At 34.6% G+C, this 16,366-nt stretch overlaps 1 protein-coding gene across 3 annotated transcripts in view; it reads right to left on the reverse strand.

Annotated features, from left to right (window-relative positions):
• Window positions 1-1,268: 1,268 nt before the first annotated feature.
• rsh (Rap GTPase activating protein radish) overlaps window positions 1,269-16,366 on the reverse strand; it is a 135,243-nt gene continuing 120,145 nt past the window's right edge. For 2 of the 3 annotated variants that reach the window (XM_011065438.2, XM_087402993.1), the window contains exons 10-21: window positions 14,464-14,566; window positions 11,253-11,425; window positions 7,538-8,039; window positions 6,644-7,040; window positions 6,284-6,518; window positions 5,643-5,814; window positions 5,272-5,511; window positions 4,631-4,786; window positions 3,249-3,400; window positions 2,916-3,025; window positions 1,994-2,515; window positions 1,269-1,789 (exon numbers count right to left, since the gene is read on the reverse strand). In XM_011065438.2, the coding sequence (XP_011063740.1) occupies window positions 1,637-1,789; window positions 1,994-2,515; window positions 2,916-3,025; window positions 3,249-3,400; window positions 4,631-4,786; window positions 5,272-5,511; window positions 5,643-5,814; window positions 6,284-6,518; window positions 6,644-7,040; window positions 7,538-8,039; window positions 11,253-11,425; window positions 14,464-14,566 (2,915 nt within the window). In that variant the 3' untranslated portion in view covers window positions 1,269-1,636. The remainder of the gene's footprint in view (window positions 1,790-1,993; window positions 2,516-2,915; window positions 3,026-3,248; window positions 3,401-4,630; window positions 4,787-5,271; window positions 5,512-5,642; window positions 5,815-6,283; window positions 6,519-6,643; window positions 7,041-7,537; window positions 8,040-11,252; window positions 11,426-14,463; window positions 14,567-16,366) is intronic. The other variant, XM_087402994.1, reaches the window with a different exon arrangement.

The following is a 16,366-nucleotide window of genomic DNA, read 5'->3' on the forward strand; positions in this document are numbered from 1 at the left end:
TATATATATATATATATATATTATATATATATATATTTATATATCCCTTTAAACTTACATAATAGTAAACCATTCTTATATGTTATTAGTAGACTGTAGAGCTTTCTTTTATGATACAGATTGTCATGTGTCGGCAATTTATTAAATGCCGCCGATACGATACGTGCTCTCAAGCGAAAGCCTTTCTGATCGATGATCACTAAAGTTTCTTAACCGATTTATGTCGACAACGTTATTATATCGTCAGATGATTCGTTCGTTATTTTTATCATCGTCATTTCAAAGTTAGAGGACAAATTACATTGTCACACAAATGTTACTGTTATCTTCATCATTCATCTATGGTTTCGAAATATAATAGAAATTTTCCTTAATTAATTATCTCGATCAAAGATTTTATTTGTGTGAATGTTCTTATTAATGGTATGAAAATTGTGCTTTTTCTGCGCATTGTCTGCATCTCATCTCAATCAATACTTTACTTTTAATCACATATTAAGAATGTACTAATAACATATTCTGTGTATATGTGCGAGAGTGATAACTCTTATTTATGAAAGTTACCATTATGTCGTTTTCTGCTTCATTTCCCTGCTTAATTCAGCAATATAATATATACTGCTATCTTATGACAGCTTGGAAGAGCTTATGTTATCAAAAATAATATTTCTTATAATGATTTCTTGTAACGATATTGAATTAAAATAATATACTGTACATATTCAGAAAAAAGATATAGAAAAGTTGAATAAGAATCATTTTTAATTTTATAATATTTATTCTAAAATGGAAGCAAAGTTTTAAAAGTGATAATTAACATTCATTAAACTGGAGATTACGAAAAAAATATGTTATGGAAGCATCGTTAAAAAGGATTTCTGTATTTTAAAAAAATCAAAAACAAAATATATATGAAAATTTTTAATAGATTATTTTTAATAGAAAACTTTATAGTGTACGAAAATAAAATTATGCATGAAAATTGCCATATATAATATATGTTAAACTTTCATATTAATCAATATAAGCTAATATTTTCGAATTAAATCGACATTTATCGGATAAGCTAAAAAATTCTTGAACAAGAAAGAAATTTTCTATAATTTTCCAAATAACTTTATGAACCTGAAATAACTTTTAACTGAAATAAGTTTTAAAAATTCTGTGTTAAGTATATACCTCATTTAATGTCTGCTTTAGCGTTATTCTCTTCATGGATAATTCACTTTGATAATAAAACAAAGATGGCAGCCTGATACGCCACCAAATGCGATTGAATTATTATAGAAGTATCAAACAAAGTTCACGCGAATGGTGCCGAGATTACGTCTAAACTTATTATTCATCGAGTAGCTTAGCAACTTGTGTGATATCGGAGAAATCTATCATAATTCGTGTCAGGTCTTACAGTATAATTATCGACTTCTACATATCGCGGTCTCAGCCAGAATGTCCTAATTACAAGTCAGTGCAGCGAAAAGATCTCGATTATTCACGTATAATATCCGATAACACGACATGGCCGCTGTAACGTTACAAGAGAATAATTTTTCCAACATCAAAGAATTCATCACTCCTTTATCGATACGTGTTTTTCACGTCGTTCTTGCGGCATCTTTCGCGTGTTGCTTAATTTTCATAGTCCACAGTCAAAACTTTCTTGATCCTGCAGATTCTTCTGATACGCCTCCAAACAGCTGTCGATGTTTCTGTATATGCCTGAATTCGCTTGGTACATCAAAGTCTCTAGGATTCTCTCGTTCTTAATAACTTTCGATGGTAATACGATCTGGAAAGATAAGAAGCAATCTTTTTTGTATTTAGAAGAACGAGAAAAAATCATTTATAATATTCATTTCACACCAGTAGATAATCGTATCGTATAATTTTTAATACAATAAATTATATATAATTTAATATAATAATTACATATTTAAACTGAGATGATTTTTTTATTTTTCAATATCATATAATACATTTTTTTGGTATTTACCCTAATTAGTTCCTGGGGTGTTATCTTATGTAACTTGAGATCCCTGCTGAGCCTATCCATGATACACTTGAACTCCACCTTGGCGTCGATCTTAGTCGATTTGGTTTTGATTCTGTGCTTTGCCCAGTTCAGCATTGCCTCGAATTTCTTGACCTCCGGCAATTCAAGGCCACGACACATGATCATCTGTACCATCGATTCACTCAGCGTGACAAAGTCCGGATGATTAAAGAGCAATTCAGCCCGCGTCTCGATAAACGCGAGGATCATGTTGACTAACTCCGAAGCGGACGTGTAACGCCAGTAGTAATTCTCGAGGGCGCACAACATCACGCAGACAATCTCGACCCTTAGAAATTGCTTGGCGTGATGGAAGCATGCCTGAAGAAGTTCCGGCAGATCATAGTGCTCCGCGGCGCATATCAGACCAGGTATATTGCTGCACGTCAGCGGACAGGATCCAGTATGCAGGTAGTCCAGCAAAATTCGGAAAGTCTCTGGATCGAACTCGATGATGTCAAACTGAAAATATTTGTTCCTTTTATGGGAGAATTAAAACTACAATCAATTGTGGGCTTCGAGATTTTTCAAATCTATCTACAATGTTTTTTAAGATAAAAGAAATAATTTACTAATTTAATAAAAGAAATAATTTACTAATTTAGTATTAATCAATAATTGTTGGTTATAAAAGTGAAATGAATATATTTCTGTGTTAAGTATATACCTCATAAATATTAGAACTCATCTTAGGACAAAATAATGAAGAATGATATTTAATCTTATATGTTACAAAATATTATATATTGAACATAATAAATTATAGATTTGGCAGGGAATTTTAATTTTGTGTGATAACGAACTTTCTAAGAATCCTCTTTTATTTTCTCAATATTGAGATACGTATTAGCGTCTCGCTTACCTCGGTCTGTGCTAGTTTGGCTCTATCTACTTTCTGCGCGTCTGCGCAAACGCTGAGTCGGGGCACTGCCAATGACTGGGCTGCTTTATCCTTGTCTTTTGCTTCTTTATCTGTAAAAAATGTTTAAATTCTGTTCTTCCACTCTAAAAAAAAACGCAATGCTATTGCAATATATCTTCACTGCCATTATTAAACATTAGGCTTACTATTTTATTATTTTTCTACAATATATTTATCAATAAATTTAATTCTGCACTATACTTGATTAAAATTGAAAAGTATCTGATATAAGATAAGTTAGAGCCTTTCCATCATAAGGATTGAAATACCTACTACTGCAATCCTGCGAACTGGCCCATCGCTTTCGATCTTCGCTCTGCAAAGTGCTGCCATGCTTTCTAATACTCCTTCCCCATCCTGCCGTGATCGTTCCCAGTCGTGAGAAGGCCCGTTTCACCATTGGCGATGAAGGGACACTTTTGGGCCTAAACACATCAGAACCAGTATCTCACAGAAACCGCGGAGCGGCACCTCAAGGTATGGAGGTGGAATTTACAGGTATTTCACGCAGAGGCAAGGATGATTCCGGGTTCAAAGTGGAAAGGAAGGACTTATAATTGGAAAGGACAAATATTGGAATATAAAATCAATGAAAACGAGACAACGACGAAAGCTTATTCTCGGAATTAACACTTTGTACTTGTCAACGTGCGAAAAATCGAAACAATTTGTGCGCACAATTCATCGAATCCATAACAGATATAGGAACTTTCCAATTTAGTCAATACAGTTGATTATTACATGAAATTTAGAATATAAAAAAAAATTACGGTGAACTGCAGTGATGTAAAATTATTGGCGATAATGCCACAATAAAAGTAGACGAAAGCATACTTGATATCAACATACTAACGAGTGAAAAAAAGAATATACATGTTATACAGTGTTTTTTTTTATAAGAGATATAGATTATAAGAGAAAAAGAATAATTTAGATAACAGACTGACGAGCAAATGACAAACTTCATTCATAGAATTTTAAACAATAATTATCGTTTTTCTTTAATAATCAAAGCTAGACAAATTTGCCACGTGAATCGTATCATTCGATAGAATACTGCAAGTGCCTCTCAAAAAAGAGCATGCTACATAAAGTCCAATACACGATACATGATTTGATTAAATTTGCAATTTTTGCATTGTACGTAATAAATAATAAAAAGTTACGAGATAATCATGCGGTGCCATGAGGATAGGAGACATGGATGTGCCGTGTAAAAAGATACATATATACGATCAAATAACGATATAAATATAAAAGAAACATTCGACACTGAAAATCGCAGGCATTAGTCTCACCGTTCATATTTTCAATTTATTCTCATTAGAGAAATCCAATTTTTATCTCACGTAACATATTGTATAATCCACATTCTTGATTTCTTTGATTGAGACTCCAAATCCAACGCAAATTCTAAGATCCAAACATTCTCGAATCGCCAATGATTTTTATAATATTTTGTATAGTTATTTAACGATTGTTTATCGTTGATTTGTTTAACGATTTTGATTTTCGAAGCTTACCAGTTTTCGTAATGACGCATTCCACTTTAATGAGCGAACTTTGATATCAATATTTGATTCCGAAATAGATTCATGAGACTAACAGATAAATAACGAGCTAACGACAACATTCATAATTATCAAGAAACGTACCTAGGACTCTCCATGTCGGGAACTTGTAGGAAATTCGAGCTCTTCGGCTTCTGCGGGCTAAGCAATGTTGGCGCTGGTCTTGCGAGTAGCTCAGCAACCGGTACTTGCGGGCTTCCGAAGCCCGCTTGAATTCCGTATAACATTTCTTGAAACACTCTGTATAAATACGACGATAAATTTTCATATCACGTTATATTTCATAATTTATTTCATATCGAATTTTTTATGTTCATGCTTCCGCTTGGCAAATGTCTTTTGCATTGTTAATCAGCCGGTCTAATTAGCTGCATTTACTTGTTTATTTATATTTCTTTTGACTATTTTATACTTATCAATCTGTGAAATACACTGAGCTAATTAGAAAATACTCGTTATATTTGAAATTAATGAACTAGCAGAGAGAACGTTTCTAATTAAATTATTGAATATCTTTCTATATTAAAAATATATAATCAAGTAGTGTAATTTGAATTTTTTAGACATTAATTTATACATATTTTTGCAAGAATTATTATATCTACAATATATATATATCATTTAAATATAAATTCTATTTCGTTTAATTTGATTAAATTTTATTTTATTTGATTACGAACGAATGCTATGTCCATAATTTTCGAAGAAAAGAAAATATTTATTACCTGCTTCTTACTGCTAGAATCGCCCTAACACCGATGAATCGGACTTTTTGTTTTTGATGTCCCGGCACGAGGAAAGACACGTCAAAAAGACTAGTATTTAACGTCACGTTCGCCGAATTATTGAGGAACACTCTGGTGAAATCCTTTGCTAGTTGATCATAATCTTCGAATTGATCTCGTACTGAATCCAATAGCGGTGAAGACGGTCTCATGTGTCCAATCGGTCGCCAAGAACCTCGTCTAAGAATCAATAATCATATTGTTAGTTTAATGCAAAATATCATATTTTCAAATTCTTTTTTTCATAAATAACCATTTTAATTGCGAACTATATATTTAATATGTATTATTTTATTATGATCGTGTCTTACCTGTACGGTTTCGGAATCTGCCCTGTTTCCGCGTGATTAGCGAGATTCGCTACGATATCTTCCAACATTTGACTTCTCGTTCGTTCCTGCATCCTTGCGAATTTCGGTGCAGAATAACTCGCTCTTTCGCCATTCACAATTTTCGTTAATATCCATTCTCGGAACATCGGACCTGTTGCGCCCAAGAACCCAATTCGATAGATAAGTTCAACGTATAAAAGAGATTTTAAACTGAGACAATGCTAAAATAACGAGCCAATTTAATCTCGCATTTATATTGTCATTATTTTGTTTGATTAAAAACTCGATAATTGCAGTACAACATCAAAGCAAAAATTATCAAGTAATATCAAATTTGCTAAACTTTGTCGCAAACCATGTATATGTAGATTTATAATAAAGATTATATTATTATGCAAATTACATATTTATCAATATCTGCGAATATATATTTATATTGTCATTTAATGCATACATAATGCCAACGATTAAACGTTAAATAAAATATTTGCGCTATGATAGGAAGAAAAAACATATAAACTTTCCCCGCGATGCGATAACTTTTTATATATAAATTCTGTTTTTCAAATAAAAATAATTTCTTTTAATCACGTCAGTTTTATATGAAAATGTAATAATACCTTTTTCAAAGACACTTTGCTCCCATAGATACGGTTTGTAGGCCCCAACTTCATCCCTTGTAACTACGGATACCTCATATCTCGTGATTTTTCGCTTTATCCGTGGACTCACTCGCACCAAGATAAATGTGTGCAAAAAGTGCGACTTGATGCAAGCTGGACTGAAGCTCGTGTTGTCGGCTTCCAAAAATACGACACACACTATATCGTTGCCAATGTGCCTTTTTCTTTGAAGCTGTACGAACAAAGAGTAAGGATTTTTAATTAAATTCTTGGCATTTTTATCACTAAAATTTATCTGTCGTGTTAACAAGAAAATTCAAGAAAAGTACTGAAATAACAGTGCAATAAATAACTTACTTTTTGAGGATCGTGTTTCTCGTAAGGCAATAAGGTGGATACGTGGAACATTATCTCGATGCCCCTCCAGTTGGTATAGACAGAATATAGGCCCGTCAAATCGTGTACGGTGTCGAGACCACCTTTGTACTTGTCGAATCCCTTCAACCTAATCTTGTCCCCAAGAATCTGCAGGAATTCCTCGAAGAGCGGCGAATTATCGTTGTTATCGAGTATCTCCTCCTCGTTATATTGACCTTCCTGAACATAAATCATCCCCACCTTCAGCTCGGACTTGATAAAAACTTGATCGAGCTTCAGAAGTTCTTCGGGCGTATCTGGTAATTGGCCTAGGGTTAATGGTGGATTGATGTTCACCTCCTTACCGAGACTTCGTACCACTTCTTCTCGATTATACCTGCCAAAAAAAATCTATCATGTCCCATATATCTTCGAAGAGATATTGATTGCATTCAATCAACAATTTCAATTTGTTGGTGTTTAACTGCTAGAATAAATTTCTAGTACAATTCTAATTCAAAATTTCAATTTTACATATATAATTTTACTACAATTTTTATTATTATATTCTGGAGGTTTTCGTATTTTCTTTGTAGAGGTATGCGATTTACGGGCTACGTCCGTGTCTTAATACATCATTAAATGCCAACGTTTCGTGAAATGCAAGATTCGCGAAACATTGATGTTTAATGATGTATCAAAACACAGAGATAACTCGTAAACCGCACAACTTTTATTATTCTAGGAACATCTAAAATATTTATTTAAAACTAGATAAATTATATTACTTGATATGATAATTTTTCCACTCTTATTAACGAATAAATTAATTTTTTAGAAAAATTTCTAAATATGACATAAGTATGTGTGAGTAAAATGTGATTCAGGAATTACCGGTCAGCAAAGACGCAACTGGCAGGGATAAGGCCATGGACCGTGTAACTGATGGCTCTGACTAAAATCCTGAATTGATCTCGATTATTAAGCGTCTCTTGCTTAATGCTGAGTATCACCGGTCCCAGATCTTCATCGTTTGTAAAGTAGTTCCAATGTTCTGAGCCATAGAAATATTTCTCATAGGTCTCCTGTTCGACGGAGGTGAGCTCGAAACCCTGATTCTTTTCCCATTGTTCCTCGATGGTAGTCTTCTTTCGAGGCGGATCATCCGTATCACCTTCATTTTCCGCTTCGAACAAACAAGAAGTCTTATCCTGCCGTCTCAATATCGACGAACGATCCTCTGCACTCTGTCCTTCCGCCTGTTCGGGATCGGTAGCTTCGTGTTCGCTCTCACTTTCGTCCCAGATTGTGTCGGACGTGATCTGTTGTCGCGAGCATTCGATCCAGTAGCCGGGTGTTGGTATCAGGTTGTGCGGGAACTCTTGACAGAACTCGTCTATACGGGGAAATTTATTTTCAACTTGTATCGAATTCTAATTTACTTATCACGAATGTTATTTCTTAAAATGAGCAAGTGATGAGTAAGTATCTAGAAAAAAATACGAGTAAAAATAGGAATAAATTGTTAAAATGAGTACAACAACTTTATATGATAAGCCGTACTTGCCGGAATTCTGTGAGCTATTTCGATTGTGCCTTTGAAAAGTGGAAGTTTTGTAGATCAAGCGAGAAATCATTAAAGAATGTAATCACAGAGTAATATCGTAGTAAAAGTTATTACATTGTCGTTGTACACGTTGTACGTAAATGCAATAATCCTCAACGTTTTCATCATGAAGCGCGCGGACGTCGATTGGGCAATTTCGCTCAAAGCGAGATTAACGTTAATTAAACCCGTTTGACTAGCTCTCTTCTCGGCGGAGTAAATTGGTGGGCGATGGCGTCGATGGTGTCTTGTTCTTCGCAGATACGAAAAGGATCGGTCGAATCATTCTCGAAGCGAAAAGGAGTTTGTTTAAAATTAGTGAAACAAAGAAAACGAGTAGAGAAGAGAGAGATATAAAGAACGAGAAAAACAGATAGAATAAATAGTATCCAAAGACAAGCGCTCTGTCTGAAAATCGTTAAAAGAGGAATCCGATCCGACAAAATAACGCCTCGAGGATGAATCGACCGTAAGACGGAACTTAAAGAGAGAGAGAGAGAGAGAGAGAGAGAGAGAGATGCGGAGAATCTTGAAGAGATTTTCCTTCCATGACGCCGGACTCACGTCCACTTAAGTACGTATCTCCGGTAATATGTTTCCTCTCCCGTCCCCGCATGCTCTGTTGCCTCGTTTTATCAATCTTCTTCCTTTCTGTCCGCTGTTCCTTCTTCCGACGTGCGGCTGTCGACGATACCGCAGTCGATTCACTGTAAGGTAGAACACCAAGCTGTTTGCAAACAGGGCTTGGTATTCGAACTTAGAGTGAGCCGCCCGCGGTGCCCTCCTCTTCATCGTAGCTCCGCTGCTGCAAGTCGACCTAATTGCCGGGCTCTTTGTTCGCATATAATAGCCATCCGTATCTCACTAGAAACCCGAATTTGGACACGCCGCTGGTTCCCTATCTCCTTTGGGGATCGCGGAATTTCCTCCCCTTTCGCGAATTAAAAGGACCGTATCAAAGAAATGGATAACGCCTTAAGTGTTTTAAGTAAATATTAACTAATATATATCTATGTATAAGCAAGATATTAATATACATATAGGGCAACTCCGGTCTATACGCTGTATCTAACAAAAACTTAATTTATTAAATATTATTTACTATTTTTAAAGTAAACGAATTATATCAGTAAAAACTTTGTGCTGTTTACTACTATGAAAAAAATATTAGAAATCCAAATACTTATTTTTCGTATTAAAAAAAATACCATAGGGATATATGGCTCATAGAGATATGTATGGCTCATACAAAATTTATAAATAATGCTTATAAATAAGACGTAAAATGACACAATAACTAATAAAATAACTTATAAAATATTATGTTTACAAAGTTTTATTAAGGAATAAGAATGATAAATATGTATATGAAGTAATAGATAATAATTACAATCTTCCTATATATATTAGGTGTTGGAATTAATTCGTAGCGTTTTTAATGAAAGAATGTTATTTATTTCACATGAGCATTAAAAAATACATTAATGAAAGTACTTCCCATCACTTGTAAAACGCTACGAATTAATTCCAACACCTAATATATTAGGTTACATAAGGTTATCATTACATAAGGTATATTTCATGTAATGCGTTTATTACATTTAGTGCACTGAATCCAATCTGCGCACTTTTGCTTTGGACATAAATCCCACCCGCTAAAAATGCCGTATATCTCAAACAAGTAGGACATACAAGACAACAAACTAAACAAAGAATACAAGAGCGAAACACTTGTATTTTGCTGTACAATATGCTTTACTATTCCTCTATACTTATGTATCATGAAATAACTACTAACAATAAGTTTTTTATGTGCCCTACAATAATCATTTTATGTAGATCATAATATATGATGGCGCGTACAATGACAAATCGAGATTCAACTCACAATCATTTCATTAATATTAACAGTAAGAAGCTGAAATCATAACACAATACGTATATAACATAAAGGCATTAATAGAGTAGTTGCAGAAATATTACACTCTTTCTATTTTTTCTGATTTTTGCGGTGTAAATTCTAGCGCGGCGTATTTGCCAGAGTTGCCCTTAATACAAGATAAATAAATATTGGCATTTTCATCGATAAAGATTTTATGCTAATAATAATTTTCATAGATGTTATTATTTTGCCTTTATAATTAAAAAACTGCATTTCAGGATAACAACTGGCATATTTAAAGCCCGTTTTTATAGTCGTGCTATATTTCTGCTGAGAAACTCAGCTAAAACTAATCTCGAGTCATAGAACAGTTCAATAAATGAATCTTGAGAATCGATTTGTAATTCAAGTGAGAAACTCAAATGAAGTTTATCTCGAGATATTTTTTACGATTCAATAGTCGAGTCTTGAAGCAAGATCTTGTAATAACCTCGAAATTTGTATCCTCTAATTCTTTGAGTCGAGAAAACTTTCGTATCACATAAATATGGCCCGGAGATAACTCGAGAAGAAAAAATTATATAATATTTATTAGAGTGCTAATAAATAGCATTAATAATTAGTCTATAATTAGGCTATAAATGTAGGCTATATTTAGGCTATATTTAGACTTAATTATAGGTTAATTAAATATAGTCTATTATTTATAGCCTAATTAAATATTATTTATTTATTTATTTATAATTAATATTTATTAATACCTGAAGATTATCAACGCTTACAATCTAATTCGCTTTGAAATTATCTAGTACACACGATCATCCATTTCAATACAATTGAACTGAAGAACCGATTATTATTTCTTCTTTCATGAATATTTTGTGACTCCCGTTTACCCGTTACCGGACATTTACATTCTACTATTCGAATCCGGCATGACGAAGTAACGTCACTCATATAATCGTGAGTAATCCAAGACAGGCGGAACCACCTGTAGCTTCATCTCATACATATGCACTCTTCCAAAAGTCGGTGGCACTGGGCTCGTTCACGAAAATGCAACCCGACGATAAGAGAGAGGAAGAATGAGCGATCTCGATAGCGATGACGAAAGCACTTACCAGAGCACGCCTGAGGTGGCAACGGGAAAATCAGGGTGGTCGAAGACTTTCTTCTCGCAACTGCACAGCCTAAACTTTGTGGTTTGAAGCTGCGCAACTGCTGCATGAAGTCCGAGCACTCCATCAGCGCCACGTCGGCAAAGTGCAGATCGCAAAGTATCTGGTTCTTGAATCTGAAATACAGAACAATTGTTACTTAGAATTGTTCGTTGAAAACGAGTGATACTTTACTGCTTTTCATCCAAGAATAATAATAGGTGTTTATGGAGCAGTTTCCAACATAAAAATGAACAGCTAATGGCAATGAATAGTAATGATATTTGCTCTTATTTTGTAACATCTTTTGATTAAATTTGTCGTAAAAATGAATTGTAAAAATGAAAAACAAATCAATTTGAAATAAAAACTCAACGGGGTAATTATAAAAAAAGTAATTAAGTAGACAGATCTGATTCTGTTAGAAGACATTTGATTAAAGATAGAAAAAATTTCCGACTGACGCTTTTCATTTCAACGTGATGGAACTCTTGAACTTAAATGAATCTTATCATCGATGAAAACAATCAAGAGAAACGAAGTTTCATGAGAGAGTTCAGATCGCTTGATAAATGTGAATCCGTTGTTACGTCCCGACGGTGGCTGTTATTGGAACACATCGCTCCCTTATCTCTTTTATCGTTCGCTTTTATCGCATGGATTTACACGATACCAATTAAAATTATGAACTATATTGAGTTTCGATAGAAACTGTGATGATCCATACAAAAACACGTTAATCTCTTTGTAATTTATTAAATTTTTGAGAGCATTATACTCTCAACTATATTTGTAATATGTCAATATTCATTGATATTTTGCGAGTTGTGTTCCATATACATACAAGAATGATTGACTGCCACGGACATAAATCATAAAAAAATATGATTTCTTAAGCTTCATATGACATTTCTATTTATATTACCTGTGCGATAGGCGGTAGTCTCATAATAGTGATGCATTAGCGACTTGCGTAAAGGTTGTAAAACGGCTGGTAATCGCATAACGTTACATTAAAACGTCCATTCCAATTCGGCCTGCATCTGACAGGATTCCGCGCGTTATTTCCACAGCCTGCCGTCGGTCCGCGCGATGGAATAATAAAAATATTTTTCGATAATCCCTCGCTCTCCGCGGAGAAAGCTTGTCGAGGGATGACATTATGACGCACTGTGACGTGGCGTTTTTCAACGTGGCAGCTCGACGATAACGCTCGTCGTAACGTTCGTTGAATCGCAAATGGGCTTCTGAATCGGCGACCCGATATAGAAGATATATTATTCGTCCTTTTATCCACGGTAGACTACGTTAAAATCGTCGATTCAACTTCACATGACTCGCGATCGAACGGCACGACGGGATGGCTTTCCGATCGACTGAGCCTCGCAATGATCCCCACATATGTGACGTAAATGTTCTCGAATGGGAAACGCAATAGATGGCCGAGCATTCTTTTCGGAATCGAATCTCATCGGCCATGTAAATTCGATCAAATGTATGAGGGTGCGAAAGCGCGATATTCGCGCGGAGACGGTATTCCAACCGGTGCAACAGCTTTCGCGTGACTCTTGATAAAAACTAGGATGATTTTTCGTGAAGAGCATGTCGCAATTTCGTTGGACTTCAATTGTCCGATCAAATTAATTGGAGACCGAATTCACTGGGACCGAACGCTTGATTTCGCGTTTTTTGTCCGTCGTGTTAATCGGACGCGGAATTTCTACGTTCGTCTACGGGAGAGTATAGTAAAAGTTGGACGACGTGATGCATGGACGGCGAAAAAAGCCGCCCTTTCTACTGTCGCGATCTATTGACGTCTTTCTCGCCCCTGCGAACAAAGTGTTAAATCGCGAACGGAATCTCTGTTTGCATGGCGATGCGTTACAAAAGCGCAGCTTCGCGACTGGCTCCTCGGTTGACTGAGTTTCTCGCGCTATATAAAGGATATCCACGTGTTACAGTTCTCATACTTTATTTCATCTGCGGATTTACTGCGCAAATTGGTTACAGAGTTATATAATACATTTTAAAAGATGGAAGAAATGCGTTTTATAAACGAATGGAAAAAATGTATGTCGTATTACATTTATATGATAAGACGACGTACAAATTGTTAATAATAAATAGAGTCTGCTTCTTATTTCAAAAAAAAAAAATAGATCAAATAGTTATATTTGTTTATCAATTGTGTTACTTTGTGCGTCTGTGAGATACAGATCAAATAGCATTTCGTGTTCTATTTCGTCATGTATATCTCGAATATTCGCTACTCAATTTCCAAGACAGAAATATCTTGAGAATTCAGCATCATGGGATCGCCCGTGTCAAGGATCTTGTTTCATGAGAGAGAGAGAGAGAGAGAGAGAGAGAGAGAGCATCGGCTTAATTTTTAAAATATGTAAAAGAAGTCGAGAGAGTGATAGCATGAAGCAAATAACATGGATATAATTCTGTTGAATGTCGTACAGTTATTTATGTTCCTCTCCGACAAACGGTGTTAAATTGTAAACAAAAATTATTTTCGCGCGCAACATTTCGCATTGCCAATATTATACCGCAGTCAACAATAAAACTGCTCGCCTGACTGTATGATTTACCGTTATCCTGTATAATAACATTTTTAAATACAAAATGTAAAGCGTTTATTCACCGAACGTCCATTTTGTACGCGGCTGAATGCAGATTGCGTGAAATCAGGCTGGAGGTAATAAAAAATAATAAATGAACGAACCAAATAATAAATGATAACCCGAATGATGAAAATTGTAATTTGTGACTAAGCATTTTTTTGACAATTTCCAGAGCATGCATTACCTTTTTGTATATTGTGAAATATAAAATTATGGATTTACATGCAAAGTCAAACATTATAAACAATGCAAAATTGCAGAAACCTCTTGAAAATCTAAAAAAAGAATGTATCTTAAGATTTTTGATAGACACATTCTTTTCTAGATAGTTTCGAAAACGGTATTGGTTTACCAAATGAAATCGTTACAGTTAAGAGCCTCGATGAAATGGGAATGCCGCAAAACGAGTATGAAAATAAAAGGACAAGAGGCGTGCTTCACACTAATGTGGTACGACTTACGACAATACTGATTAAAGATAATATCGTTTTACGAGTTCGCCGGAAGCGTAAACCGCACCGAGAATGCGATTCTATCTTACTCACCGTCTCGCCCGCTTTTGATTGGGTCCCGTGAGATTCAGGCCGCAGCTGTTACATTTTAGGCACTCCTCGTGGTAGTGGTTGTTGTCGTACAACGGCGACGGTTCTTGAAACAATAAGCGCAGAAATAGAATAGTTTCTAAAGGACGATGCATAACAATACGATATACAGGTAAATGCTTGTAGCGATAAATGTCGAAATAAGAAAAAAGCAATAAAATCTTTTAATTATTTAATTTTTTTAATTTTAATTGTAATTAAAAAGATTTTAATTATAATTAAAATGAATTATCTCTTATAATAGATATTCAAAATGTCTGTCACAAGATAAATTCCTGTATCTGTCAAAAATCTCTCTCTTTATATCTAAAGACTCCCTCAAGAGTCTAATCACGCAAGAAATATGGTAGCAATATTTGACTCTATATTACAGAATATATAGGCTTTCCTAAGTTTTATGGCCCATCTTCTGCAATAATTTGCAATAAACAGCAATTGCCGCTATATTTGTCTCGTGAAACGCCACTATATTACATAACTGGACCCTCTTAAGGATTTCTATTCATATTTATACTAAAGAAATCATAAATATTTATCTTAAATAAATCATTTTTGTAGTAATTGAAACGTTTCTCTCTATATTCACACGTATTTTTTCCTCGCTTTCGCATTTATTATTCTACAAGCATCTACCACGCGTCGCGTAATATCCTCTTTCTCATTATCGCCATTAAAACCTCCTGGTTGTTCCGGAGAACTTGCGCATCATCCTGTTCCATTTACACTATTTTTCTACCTCCGCCTGTTTTCTGATACTCTCCCCTTCACCCTTCTCTTCTCGTTCTTGTGTCCTTACTTAACTACTCTTCCACGAGGTCGTGTTGAGCTAAGCTGGGGTGTGGTCGACGCTCTCGTGACACCATACCATACCACACCACGGCACCCTGGAGGCCGTAAAGAATTCCAGCGCATGCCAGGCATGGAATTTTGATATCGAGAGGAAAGTAGGCGTCACGACGCGGCGTCACGCCGGTCTCGCCGTGAAGGAGGAAGGAGGACGACGCGACGTTCGTGACCGCTGTGATATGTACTAATTGCACGCATGCACGCACGCACATTCTGTCAATGAAGGCTCATACATGCATGCTCTATTCCGTGACTGCAGAATTAATGGAATTGTTAAAAATATCGTATTTTATTAGTAACGTGCCATTCTTAGTTCTATACTTGGCAAAAAACTAAGGACGTGATCTTAAGTGTGATCTTATAGTGTGATAAAAAAGAAATATGAAATATGGAGGAGTGGATTTAAAAATTAAAAAAAAAATTTAATATCGTTACTGTAAAATAAATTTTTTACAAAATAAAATATAATTAGATAATTAATTTATAAAATAAAATAAAATAATTTATAAAATATTAGTTAACAGAAGTAGATACAGAATGATGTTCTTGAAGATCTACGCTGAAGAGTTGATAAATATTCATGTATGTATATGTAGTAATTTTATTCAAAATTATTCAAAGTTACTTAAAGAATCACTTCTTCAGACTCATTTATATCAATTCAGAAGTAATAGTAGAAAGTCAGAGAATACTGTATACTTGGCAACACCCTTTCCTGCATATAAAGCATAGATACGTCGACTTGAATCTCGTTGTTTAACTTGGGTTGTTAGAAAGTTATATATAATGTGATTATTATTACGTTTTAACAATGACGATGTATATCTTGAATAGAAACGGAACTCATAATTGAATTTTGTTGAGTTAAAATTGTAATGGCTTCTACCACACAAGATATTTGTTTTAAATTAAATTCATATGTATTAAAAACCGTATTTTATGTAATTTTAATTGAAACAATATGTACACAATTCAAAATGTAATATGATATAATGATATT

The sequence above is a fragment of the Acromyrmex echinatior genome, chromosome 2 (genome assembly GCF_024713525.1).
Source record: "Acromyrmex echinatior isolate Ae372 chromosome 2, ASM2471352v2, whole genome shotgun sequence".
Taxonomy (NCBI): domain Eukaryota; kingdom Metazoa; phylum Arthropoda; class Insecta; order Hymenoptera; family Formicidae; genus Acromyrmex; species Acromyrmex echinatior.